Below are 13,410 nucleotides of genomic sequence, written 5' to 3'. Positions count from 1 at the left end.
GTGTATATAGGTTCAATTCCGCTGTTCATCAATACATACTAAATTTGTAGCTTCTTGTAGCTGAAGACTATCAACTTGTTGCGTATTAACACACATAGTTCCTCGCAGAATCCCTCATATTTCAGGTATATGGTTTTTCATAAATGTAAGTTATATTTGAATACCCTCGAAACAGCTAAGACTTTACGTGGTGGTAAAGGGTGTTAAAAACAACATTTTAGGTTGCTGCCTTGGAACTTGAACACTACAAAATAATTTTTTGCTTTGTTAGCCACTTAAATTTTTAAGAAAATAAAAGACCTGACCACATTGATTTGGCCTAATTATCATTTTCTTGAGAAAATGTAAGAAAATGTACACTCTTGATAGCACAAATTCATACAAGACATTTTCTTTCACCTCTTGTAAGACTAGAAAACTTACCGGCATAGAATCTCCCAGTAAGATTCTTCACTGCATTTGCAGCCTGCTCTTCTTCTCTAAACTGAACATAAACATTACCAACCTGCACAGGGGACATTACTACATAATTATACAAACGACCAGTCTGGTTCAGTGGATGACTCCAACAAATAGCACAGAAATCTTACCATGTGATCAGCCAGATTGTCACAAACATTCAGGCTCTCAATCTCTCCATACTTGTTCAGTTCTTCAAACAAGTCTTCATAAAAATCCTGCAACAGTACCATCATAATTATATTCCAAATTTCCAATTAGTCAACTTCTCCCCAAAGTATTTTCTAAGTGCATAAGCACTAAGCTATTTGCTATCTACTAATATGAACCACTAAAAAAGCAATGGTCAGCTTCCAATTCCAATACAAAATAAAGCTACTCAAAAGAAACAAGGATATCATAGTCAAATTCACGATCATTCATCCTATAATAATACCTTACAACAATGGTCTTTTTTCATGAAACGCACAAATTGTGGCAACAATGGTTATTGAAATAGACAAGTAAGCTAACTGGATATACCTCTAAGGAAGCAAACATATCATAAAACATGTCAAGTCCACGATGGTTCTTACTATAATACCCACAACACCAGTCTTTTTTCATCAAACACACAAATCAAGGCAAAAATAGTCGAGTGTAGTTGTTATTAAGAAAAAAAAAAGATAGGGTAAAGGATAAATATAATTATTAAATAATAAGCAAAGACAAAATAAAGAAGAAAAAAAAATGAAGCAATGCCGGACCCAGAAACCTAAAGTTCAAGATTTTGGTCCAAACTCTGTAAATTCATTTAATATGTACAAATTACTAATTTAGAACCCATTAACTTAAAAGAGTTAGTCCTGAACCTATAAACTTCAGGATAATCCTGACTCAGCCTCTGGTGGTCGGATAAAATGAGACTTTTCATCGTTACATAACGATGGATTTGAGACTTTTCGTCGTTACATAACGATGAATCTAATGATATGATATAATAAAATTGAAGTAACAATAAAGAAAGCAGAAAAAACTACTAAATGGCTATAATACCTCAAAATGTTCCTGGATTTTACGAGGATCAATGGGTTGGCCATGAGCATCAACACCAGGTGTAATTGAATCAGGTCTTTGATACATGTTAGAGAGAAGAAAAGTAGGGCTGATAAATATAAAGCCGCTTTCAATGTCCCTATCGGGCAATTTGAATGGAATGTTATGCCATTTGGATTAAAAAATGCCCCTTCGGAATTTCAAAATATTATGAATGATATTTTTATGCCTTATAGCAGTTTTATTATTGTCTATATTGACGATATCTTAATATTTTCAAATACTATAGAAATGCATTTTAAATATCTTGATATATTCAAGAAAATCATTATTCAAAATGGGTTGATTATATTCAAACCAAAAATGTCTCTCTTTCAAACAAAAGTCAGATTTTTGGGTCACAATACAGAAAAAGGAAAAATAATTCCTATCCATAGAAGTATTGAATTTGCTTCTAAATTTCCTGATATTATTACTGATAAAACACAGCTTCAAAGATTTAGCAAAAGATACATCTATTTTATATGATAGATTGAAAAAGATTCTGAAAGCATGGACTGAAGGTCATACCCAGGAAGTTCGAAAAATCAAGAAAAATTATTGAAACAAAACAGATGCCTCTGATATTGGCTATGGAGGAATATTAAAACAATATTCCCCAGAAGAAAAACAGGAATATCTGGTCCAATTTTACTCTGGCAAATGGAATAATAGCCAGAAAAACTATGCAACTGTTGCTAAGGAAATCCTTGCAATATTTAAATGTATACTTAAATTTCAAGGTGATTTATATAATCAAAAGTTTATAATAAAAATTGACTGCCAAGTAGCTAAATTTATATTTAATAAAGACTATAAACATGATGTTTCTAAGCAAATGTTTGATGCAAGCCTTATTAGCGTCATTTGATTTTGAAATTCAATATAAAAAAGAGTCAGATAATAGTCTTCCTGATTTTCTTACAAGAGAATATTTAAGTTCAGAACTCTTATTTACATTATTTGCAGGATGAGACCGCAGTTTCAACCCCACTCTAATAGAGGACGGGGAGGAAAAGGATCAACCAAAGGAACAGGGAAAGGAACTGTTCTTGCCCAAATGAATAACCAGAGGCTAATAGCCGACAATATTGCAGGATCTCCTACTATTAATTAATAAAGAAGACTCTATGGATCAACAATTCCTGGATTTCATGAAATCCAAAAAGAAGGATGATAATACTCCGCCTTCATATTCTAGTGCCCTTATTGAGGATGACCATGAGGACACAAATTCATATGATCAAAATGAAAGTCAAGAGGTAATACTTCTCCTTGAAAATGACGCCCTTAAATGGAAAGATGAACCTTAGCAAATAATGCAAAGATATTTTGATGCAGCGTCATACGCTAGTCCTACTTATAAGTATAGAATGCATTATGAGATGATTCTCTCTTCCACAGGAACAGGAGAATTTCAACATTTTTATACTACTAATAGCAGAAAAGTTTATAACTTTTTAGAAAAAAAAGATTTTTTTCTCCAACTGAATGGGGATTGAGCACACTCAAGGAAAGAGATTATATCCATCCTGAGCAAAAAGTCCAGTTAAATTTAATTATTGGGATCATGTTGAAAGCTTTCATAAAGCCCTTTTATATGAGAATGCTAATAAGAAACATTCTTGGTTTATAAAGATATGTGCCAATATTTATAAACAGGACATACCAAATTGATTTTGTTAATGGTGGATTAATTATGGCCCATTAGTCAAAATATTACCAGAACCCTTCAAGCGTTTATACACAGAATGGGTTGAAGTTTCTCCCAAGTTAATAGATTTGGAAACTAATTCTCTATTCCTTGGATCATGAAATGGTCAGTAGTAGTGGGGTATACCTCGCGAAACCTTCCTTGTCTCAATAGAATTTTTTATACAAAATTCTGGAAAAAACTTATTCAGAAAACAGTCAATAGTAATATAATCAAATTAAGGCTACTATAGCCGGTTATAGATATTCTATTAATTCCAGACAATAGAGAGAAATTCCAAGTCCCATCCAGCACATCGCCAGAAGAATTCAGATGAAGAAAGGTGTCATATCCCAAGAAGAAATGATAGCTGCCTATATCGAAGAAGTCAAAAAATTTAATGCAAAATGTAGACATAGAGGTGCCTTCAAACATATCCATGGCATCCGTTGGTAATACCACAGACAATGATGATGAAGACCAGACCTGTTTTGCAGGGGAATCCCAAAGTCTTAATGAGACAGAAGATGTTGAATTCAAACATATCCATGGCATTTGTTGGTAATACCACAGACAATGATGATGAAGACCAGACCTATTTAGCAGGAGAATCCCGAAGTCTTACTGATACAGAAGATGTTGAAAAATTTATGGAAAAATTCAAAGGCCAGTTGGAAGAATCTTCCACCTCCGCAAAAGATAGGGAGAGAAAAAGTTCTTTTCTTTCAATTATTGTACTTTCTTTTTCAAATTTTCTAAATAGCTTTTATAAAATTTTCTTATCTGTATTTTCCTTTTCAAAAAAGCATCCGCACAATGGTGCTTTTCTTTTTATCATGTTGGCTACTGTACTGTTTTAATTTTGTCAGCTCATTATACTGAGGATCATTCAATTAAATATAAGACAGGTTTTAGAAACCACCTGCTCTATCTCTGTAAAAAAATATTCCCCATATAATAAAAGTTTGGAGTTTACTACATCTTCATCTCTTCTGAGCACAACTTACAATTTTAGGTAATCTTTCTTTTATTTCATTTTGTTTTAATTTTTAATTCTAAATTAATATTTAGCCTAAATGATATGCTAAACACCTTGTGTTGAACTATATCACACTAGAATACTAGGTATTATGGTAAAAATGCTTTAATTAGTAAGGATTCCCCACAGATGTTACTGAAGTCAGGCAGAGAATAACCCAGACTGACTATTCAAATTCAGGCTGATGGTCCTGTTTGTGTGCTCGCTGAGCCGAGGTGGTGTTAGGGCTGTTTTTGGATCTGTTCCGATTGGACAATCTCCTTGTCAGGTTTATTGACTTATAAAAGTCCCTCTGCAATATCATCTCACCGTGCGATCCGCCCCAACCTATGGTATCAGAGCAATGGTACAAGAATAGTAATCGGTGATATAAGTTCAATACCCATCTTCTTAATGAATATCATTAGGAATAAGAATACTATTATTAAGTAGAGCAGTTAGTTGGTTTCTAAAACCTGCCTTATGCTTAATTGAATGATCCTTTTATAAATGATCAAATATAATGAGCTGACAAAATTAAAACAGTATAGTGACCGACAGGTAGCCAACAAGATAAAAAGAAAAGCACCATTATTGGATGCTTTTTTGAAAGGGAAAATACAGATAAAACAACTTTATAAAAGCTATCTAAAAAATTTGAAAAAGAAAGTACAATAATTCAAAGAACAAACTTTGCTTTATTAAAGCAAAAGTGTCTTTATGAAAATTGACGTTTTCTTTTCAGCATTATTGTTGAGTATTAGGTCCTTTCATCATTTCATTTTTTCTTTCCCTTTGTCTTTTGCGGAGGTGGAAGATTCTTCCAACTGGCCTTTGATTTGTGGAATATCCATACCAAATTGTCCACAAAATTCTCCTATTTGTTGTCTTTCATTAAGACGATGTCTCTTAATCTGCTGATTTAATTTAATCTCATTGCATAAGGATAAACCTTCTTGGACACAAGTACCTACTAACTTGCCAAACGTATATTCATCATAATTGATGCTAGTTTCTCTTTTTCTAAAAGCTTTCCTAACTCCTTCAGCAAAGAGGCTAGGTAGTCCACATATAAACTTGGACTTCCAATGGGTGTTATTACACTCGGACAATTCCATGACCCTACTAAGGAATACATCCTTATACCACCTAAATGAGGTAAGCGTTTTACATCTCAAGTTCTGAAGCATGGTCCTAATATTTTCACTATTATCAGACCATCTGCCAAGAAATATTCTATGATATTAATAACCAATGAATATACATCATTCTGTACAGGAAAAGTTCCTTGTTCTTCCTTGTTCTCCCTGTTCCTGCTTGATAACAGTTAGAACTCTACCGCGTTGTTCCCGGGTCAAATAATTATCCCATCATCCTTTCAATTGGCCAGCAAAACCAGCAATAATCATTTCAGCAATGTTCCCATCACTATTTTTATTGGCCTTGCAAATTGTGTTGTACATTAGCATTCTATGTACCAAGGTATAAATTTGTCTCTCGGTATAGCCATCAATATTGCATCCATAAATCTCTTTACCACTATAACTGTTAGTAATAATATGCCCATGTTCTTCGAGCAATACATCCTGAGGAGTACGACGAGGATAGTAGAACATCCGTTAAGAAGGCTTTCAGGCATATGCTTCCGATATTTTATTAATTTCTTCCGACACCTACTGTTTATAATCTTAATCCGAAAGATTATCTAAAACTGTAAGTTGTGCTCAGAAGAGATGAAGATGTAGTACACCACAAACTTTTATTATACGGGGAGGAATTATATGGAACGAAGAGGCTTCTGAATAGTTCTATTAAAGGTTCTTACATAGAGAAAATGACAAAAATGGTCCCTCATATTTGAGTGTAGTTTTAAAATAGTCCCTTCAGTATGCACTAATAGTTTTGGTCCTTTTAACTTACAATTTTTGTAGTTTCTGCTATTTTTAACTTTTTGAGGTGCAATTTCTATTAATGAGGGGGAAAAAAAGGTAGCACGCCACTACACCAATTGTTTATAGAAATTGAGAGACCTCAAGGGTATTTTTGTCATTCTCATTATTTTATCCTAATTCTGATACTCTCAAAACAAGCATTGTACCTAAAGTAACAATACTACAACAAGGAGAACAAACCCAACATAATATCACCAGGTGGGGTCTAGGAAGGTAGAGTGTACGCAAACGTTACCCCTAATTCGGTACTATCAAAACAAACATTGTACGTTACAATAAACACATACAATACAATAGACAAGTAAAAGAGGACAGAAATACTAAATGGGTATAGAGTACCTCAAAATGTTCCTGGATTTTACGAGGATCAATAGGTTGGCCATGAACATCAACACCAGGTGTAATTGAATCAGGTCTTTGATACATGTTAGAGAGGAGAATAGTGGGGCTAACACTAGGTTTTGTATGCAGCCTAGAACAGCGATCGCCATGTCTACAAGCACCGATCTTAAAATAGAAAGGACAATTCACTCTGTCCTTTTCTGTACCGAAAATTGAAGCTAAGTGTTCTGCCATTTACGAATTTAGGGATTTGTGGGATTGTAGATGAAGACCAAAGAAAAGGGAAATATATATATATATATGTGGAAATGAGGCTTCTGGATAGTTCTATTAGAAGTTCTTCACAATGTGTGAGATAATATAGAATCCAAGGGAATATCGGACAGCACAGGGGTGGTTTGCCCGAGTGGTTAAGGGGGAAGACTTAAGATCTTCTGCACATAAGTGCGCGTGGGTTCGAACCCCACAGCCACCACACCTCCTACTTTTTTATAGACCTTTCTTTCTATTTTTTCCTCTTTTTTAAAAATATAATAATAATACTCTATGAATATGTCTTTCAAGGTATAACCTTCGTGAAATAAGTGATGCATATATACATCTGCCGCATACAAATGGTGCAATACCCTTTTCGCTGAGAATCTTTAAAAAACCCGAGTGGTTAAGGGGGAAGACTTAAGATCTTCTGCACATAAGTGCGCGTGGGTTCGAACCCCACAGCCACCACACCTCCTACTTTTTTATAGACCTTTCTTTCTATTTTTTCCTCTTTTTTAAAAATATAATAATAATACTCTATGAATATGTCTTTCAAGGTATAACCTTCGTGAAATAAGTGATGCATATATACATCTGCCGCATACAAATGGTGCAATACCCTTTTCGCTGAGAATCTTTAAAAAAAAAAAAAAGAATTAGCTTTTTTTTAATTAAAAAATGTCACGTAGCTTTCAAAAAATTAAGTATACCCATTTTTTTAGTAGACTTATTTTTTAAAGCAATGTGGTAATTTTTTTTTTTTTGATGGGTCGGGTCTGGTTCATTTAAAACAATTGGTAGGCTTATTTTTTTTAAAGCCAATGAGATATTTTTTTTACACAAACCAGACAACCTACTAGAAAAAAATTACCTCGTGGCGATTTTTTAATTAAAAAATAAGCTAAAGATTTTTTTTAAAAAAATTACCAGTGAAAAAGGTATATTTGCACCATTTGTATAACGATAGGGGTATATTTGTAGCATTTGTATACTGATAGGGGTATATATGCATCACTTTTTTAACGAGGGGTATATATGCTCTAAATCGCAAAGTTAAGAGGCATATTTACACCTTTGCCCTAAATTTAAAATTCATTGCTAATGATAGATAAGACTATTATCATAAGAGTTGTACTTCATTTATGGATCAGGATTATTGTAGGAAGACAGTTTTTCCCCTAATCACGCATTTTATAATGACTACACTACTGATATTCTCGACAATCATGTAACCGATGTGTCGTATGAGCACACTTTGGAACATCTAATTGTTATGGTGTTAGATACGAGTTCTACATTGTCTATGAATCTCTCATATAAAGTTATAAAGATAGTTAAGGTAAACTCGGATGGTTCGGACATGTGAAGAGGAAATATGCGGATGTCGCGGTAACAAGTTGTTAGAGATTGACCTAGTGAGCTTGAGGAGGGATAGAGGTAGGCATAAGAACTATTGGGGTGAAATGATTAGGCAGGACATGGCACAACTTCAACCCACCAAAGATATGACCCTTGATATGAGGGTGTGAACGTCGAGAATTTGGGTAGAAGGTTAGTAGATAGTCAGGCGTATTTTTTTTTTCTTTTCTTTATATATATATATATATATATATATATATATATATATATATATATATATATATATATATTAAGCCAATTCCACATACCACAGCTGTATGTGGCCATTGGGGGGTTTGACATTGACCCCTACCTTGTTAATTGAATACGCAAAATATACATGGTTGGAGGGCTACACCATGACTCCCTCTAAACTTTACTTAGGAGATTCCTCTATGAGCATGGCCCTATCACTATAGAAAACATTACTAATTAGAGATCAACTGCTAATTAGCTATGGTCTCATCATAAGAAACCTATAACTCTGTGGGACATCATAACTAAAATGAAAAAAAGCCTACTAATTTTACAAAAGGCACATACATTCAGCTTGAAGGCACTACCAATTGCCTGGCAAAAAATGGCTACCATTCTATCATTTGTCAGGTGCATTTCTCTCACATTCTCGGAGTATTAGTATTTATTCTTTTTATTCTTTTTATTCTTTTTTTTTAGATTTCTATTTAGTAATTGTTGTTTCTTTAATTATTGTATTATCTTGCTGTTGTTTCTACTGTTGCTACTGCCTTCTTTTTCAACTTTCTTTGAGCCGAGGGTCTATCATAAACAACATTTCTACCTTCTTATGGTGTGGGTAAGGTCTGCGTGCACGCTATGACACTACTCTTCTCAGATTTCACTTGTGCGGCTACACAGAAATTATTGTTGTTAAGCTAAATTTATACTTAATAAAGACTATAAACATGATGTTTCTAAACAAATGTTTGATGCAAGCCTTATTAGCGTCATTTGATTTTGAAATTCAATATAAAAGAGAGTCAGATAATAGTCTCCCTGATTTTCTTACAAAAGAATATTTAAAGTTCAGAACTCTTATTTACATTATTTGCAGGATGAGACCACAGTTTCAACCCTACTCTAATAGAGAATGGGGAGGAAAAGGATCAACCAAAGGAACAGGCAAAGGAACTTTTCTTTCCCAAATGGATAACCAGAGGCTAATAGCCAACAATATTGCAGGATCTCCTACTATTAATATTAATAAAGAAGACCCTATGGATCAACAATTCCAGGATTTCATAAAATCCAAAAAGAAGGATGATAATACTCCGCCTTCATATTCTAGTGCCCTTATTGAGGATGACCATGAGGACACAAATTCATATGATCAAAATGAAAGCCAAGAGGTAATACTTCTCCTTGAAAATGACGACCTTAAATGGAAAGATGAACCTTAGCAAATAATGCAAAGATATTTTGATGCAGCATCATACGCTAGTCCTACTTATAAGTATAGAATGCATTATGAGATGATTCTCTCTTCCACAGGAAGAGGAGAATTTCAACATTTTTATACTACTAATAGCAGAAAAGTTTATAACTTTTTAGAAAAAAAAAAGATTTTTTTCTCCAACTGAATGGGGATTGAGCACACTCAAGGAAAGAGATTATATCCATCCTGAGCAAAAAGTCCAATTAAATGTAATTATTGGGATCATGTTGAAAGCTTTCATAAAGTCTTTTTATATGAGAATGCTAATAAGAAACATTCTTGGTTTATAAAGATATGTGTCAATGTTTATAAACAGGACATACCAAATTGATTTTATTAATGGTGGATTAATTATGGTCCATTAGTCAAAATATTACCAGAACCCTTCAAGCGTTTATACACACAATGGGTTGAAGTTTCTCCTAAGTTAATAGATTTGGAAACTAATAATACATTTTTTGAAAGAATAGCTAATATGTATTTCTTCACGTAATTCTCTATTCCATAGATCATGAAATGGTCAGTAGTAGTGGGGTATACCTCGCGAAACCTTCCTTGTCTCAATAGAATTTTTTATACAAATTCTGGAAAAAACTTATTTAGAAAACAGTCGATAGTAATATAATTAAATTAAGGCTACTATAGCCAGTTATAGATATTCTATTAATTCCAGACAACAGAGAGAAATTCCAAGACAATAGAATATAGATATTCTATTAATTCCAGACCCTCGGCTCAAAGAAAGTTTAGGCAGGACATGGCACAACTTCAACCCACCGAATATATGACCCTTGATATGAGGGTGTGAACATCGAGAATTTGGGTAGAAGGTTAGTAGATAGTCAGACGTATTTCTTTTTTTTCTTATATATATATATTAAGTCAATTCCACATACTACAGTTGTATATGACCATTGGGGGGGGGGGGGGGGGGGTTGACATTGACCCCTACCTTGTTAATTGAATACGCAAAATGTACATGGTTGGAGGGCTACACCATGACTCCCTCTAAACTTAGAAGATTCTTCTATGAGCATGGCCATATCACTATAGAAAACATTACTAATTAGAGATCAACTGCTAATTAGCTATGGTCTCATCATAAGAAACCTATAACTCTATGGGACATCATAACTAAAATGAAAAAAAAGCCTACTAATTTTACAAAAGGCATGTAATACATTCAGCTTGAAGGCACTACCAATTGCCTGGCAAACAATGGCTACCATTCTATCAATTGTCAGGTATATTTCTCTCACATTCTCGGAGTATTAGTATTTATTCTTATTTTTAGATTTCTATTTAGTAACTGTTGTTTCTACTGTTGCTACTGCCTTCTTTTTCAACTTTCTTTGAGCCGATGGTCTATCATAAACAACCTTTCTACCTTCTTATGGTGTGGGTAAGGTCTGCGTGCACACTATGACACTACTCTCCTCAGATTTCACTTGTGCGGCTACACAGAAATTATTGTTGTTAAGGAAAACTCTATTGTAGTAATGTGAGTTTTTTTCCTGCCCTTGCTTTTTATAATCAGCAATGATCCGATTGTTAGTCCATCTCCCACCTTTATACTCTTGGAAACCATGTAACTAATGTGTTGTTTGAGCACACTTCTCTCTATACATAATTTTATCTCAAGTATAATAGTAGTTTCTATTGAGGGCAAAAAAAGACAACTTCCAACTAAATCATTTTCCTTGAATCTTGAGCAAGTTTGTTTCAACTCTTTTCCCATGCTATGGATGAACTTTTTTTTCTTTATCTAGGATAGTCTTATTTTACCTGCTATACATTACCACATTTCAACTCATAATACATTTTTACTTTGATTTTCTTTCAACAAACGAAGTATATCTTCAAAATAACCAAAAGGAATGCATCCTCGATTCTAATGAGATAATCTATGACTTTCATAGTACTCTGTGCACAAACGATGAAGTTTTCAAATATTAAAGGCGTTTCACGCCATGTTTGGACAATTTCAGCTTGTTTAATAATTTTTTTTTTTTTTTTACAATTTTCGTTGATGAGTTTTCGAGAAAAATAAAAAGTGCTCATTTTTTGATAAACTTAAAGGATAAAAATTGGTCAAAATTATATATTTAAGAACTACTTTGAACTTATTGCTAAACATAAAAGACTTTATGTCATTTTCTCGATAACATAAGAATGATTTTCAGTAGAAAAACGTATTTTAGACAAATAAAAACCTAGAAAATATTAAAAACATATGCGTCTTCTGGGAGTTGAACCCGGGTCTATTGCTTGGAAGGCAATTATCCTAACCGTTGGACTACAAACACTGTTGCTGGATATTATTACCATTTTGTCTTTGATATCAAACTCAGTGCCCGGTACCCGTTTTACGATTGATCTAAATTTATGCTAGGGAAGTCTCTATTTGAGAGTTAAATACTCCTTAGCTACCAAAGGCATTTCATATTTAATGCTCAAGAACGCTAATTAAGGATGAAAGAATACTTATAGCCACTTTACCACAATATTTAATGATAATGTTACAACTTCCGTCGATATGATCAGATATAACAAAATCGCCTTCTTAATGTAGTCTATAAGACTTGAAGTGAATATGTTCAATATTAGATATATAGTTATGCTATTATCAAAGTATCAAAGAAGATAAAAGCTTGTTCTAGCACATAATAATAGATGACACTTAGTATCAGAACTCTCTATATTTCATGGTAATTAATTGCAGCTTAATTATTTGTTTTCTTTATTATGAGAAGATACCTTTTTTTATTTAACCAGATTGAGTACTTTCTGTTGGAAGTAACTATTGGACTGGGTCCATCCATTAAGAGGTGATAATTAAGTCGTTAGCTTATTAACTTGTCCTCCTCCAAAACAACGATTTTAATTTCCATATTAATACGACGACTAGGGTTTACAAAAGCGAAAATTCAATACATCTCCTAGAGAGAATGTTTAGGGTGTAGAAACATGGGGATTCATCTATCTTGTGATAAATTCAGACGACCGGTGTTACAAGTCGTAGTTGCTGCACATCCGCTTCTGTTAAGGAAAAACCAGAAGTCTCTTGCCTACTACATATTTTAAAATCCAATACTACACTCTTAAATAGTTATACATAAAGATAAGATATTGTTACACCCCTCGTTTTCGTAGTGGTAGAACCTATGATTTCCTAGCCGGGTATGCCTTTGGAACAGAGACCCGAGCCCGAGTTTGGAGGTAGAAAGTGTCCTATCCCGTGTACAAGGGTACCAGCAGGTATTCCTGGAAATTTACAGGATTAGAAGTTGAGCGAATCGAATCGAAGCGATCTGAGTTGAATTTGAGAAAATCTGCAGACACCAGTCATCGTCGATGGGTCGTGAACATGGTCGACGGACCGTCGATGTGTGGCGTTGACAAGGTTCCACAGCCTTGTATCTGCAGGCGCAGGTCGACGAAGCAAGTCGATGGACCGTCGACACGTCGACGATTGACTGGCCGTCGACCCACTCGTCAAACCGGACTGTTGTAGCCTTTTTAATTCCAAGTATAAATATAGGAGCCACGACCTTATTTCTCATTTTCCTCCATTTCAAATCAGAAAAACCCTAATATTTTCTCTCCCAATATTTTTCATCATAATAGTAGAGATTTGGTAAGATCCGAGCCCCGTAAGACCCGAGTTTGTGAAGAAGAAGGTTGCTTCTAGAGTTTCTTCAAGGTTATGAAGCTTAGGGAGTTGGAGTTGAAGTGATTCTTGGGATCGTAGACCCCTCAAGGT

At 34.1% G+C, this 13,410-nt stretch overlaps 1 protein-coding gene and 1 non-coding gene across 3 annotated transcripts in view; one reads left to right on the top strand and one right to left on the bottom strand.

The window, feature by feature from the left end:
- The window catches only part of LOC132600521 (splicing factor U2af small subunit B-like), a 9,984-nt gene extending 3,168 nt beyond the window's left edge, over positions 1 to 6,816 (bottom strand). The window contains exons 1-3 of one of the 2 annotated variants that reach the window (XM_060313742.1): positions 6,536 to 6,816; positions 591 to 677; positions 424 to 505 (exon numbers count right to left, since the gene is read on the bottom strand). In XM_060313742.1, coding sequence (XP_060169725.1) covers positions 424 to 505; positions 591 to 677; positions 6,536 to 6,772 — 406 coding nt within the window. In that variant the 5' untranslated portion in view covers positions 6,773 to 6,816. Of the gene's footprint in view, positions 1 to 423; positions 506 to 590; positions 678 to 1,494; positions 1,643 to 6,535 lie in introns of those variants that run through there. The other variant, XM_060313743.1, reaches the window with a different exon arrangement.
- A 114-nt stretch (positions 6,817 to 6,930) lies between these two features.
- On the top strand, positions 6,931 to 7,013 carry TRNAL-UAA (transfer RNA leucine (anticodon UAA)). The gene has a single exon. It is a non-coding gene; the product is annotated as a tRNA-Leu (tRNA).
- Positions 7,014 to 13,410: the final 6,397 nt, after the last annotated feature.

Source organism: Lycium barbarum, chromosome 6 (genome assembly GCF_019175385.1).
Source record: "Lycium barbarum isolate Lr01 chromosome 6, ASM1917538v2, whole genome shotgun sequence".
NCBI lineage: Eukaryota > Viridiplantae > Streptophyta > Magnoliopsida > Solanales > Solanaceae > Lycium > Lycium barbarum.
Note: the sequence above shows the minus strand (reverse complement) of the source record. Positions and strands in the feature narration are given on the sequence as shown.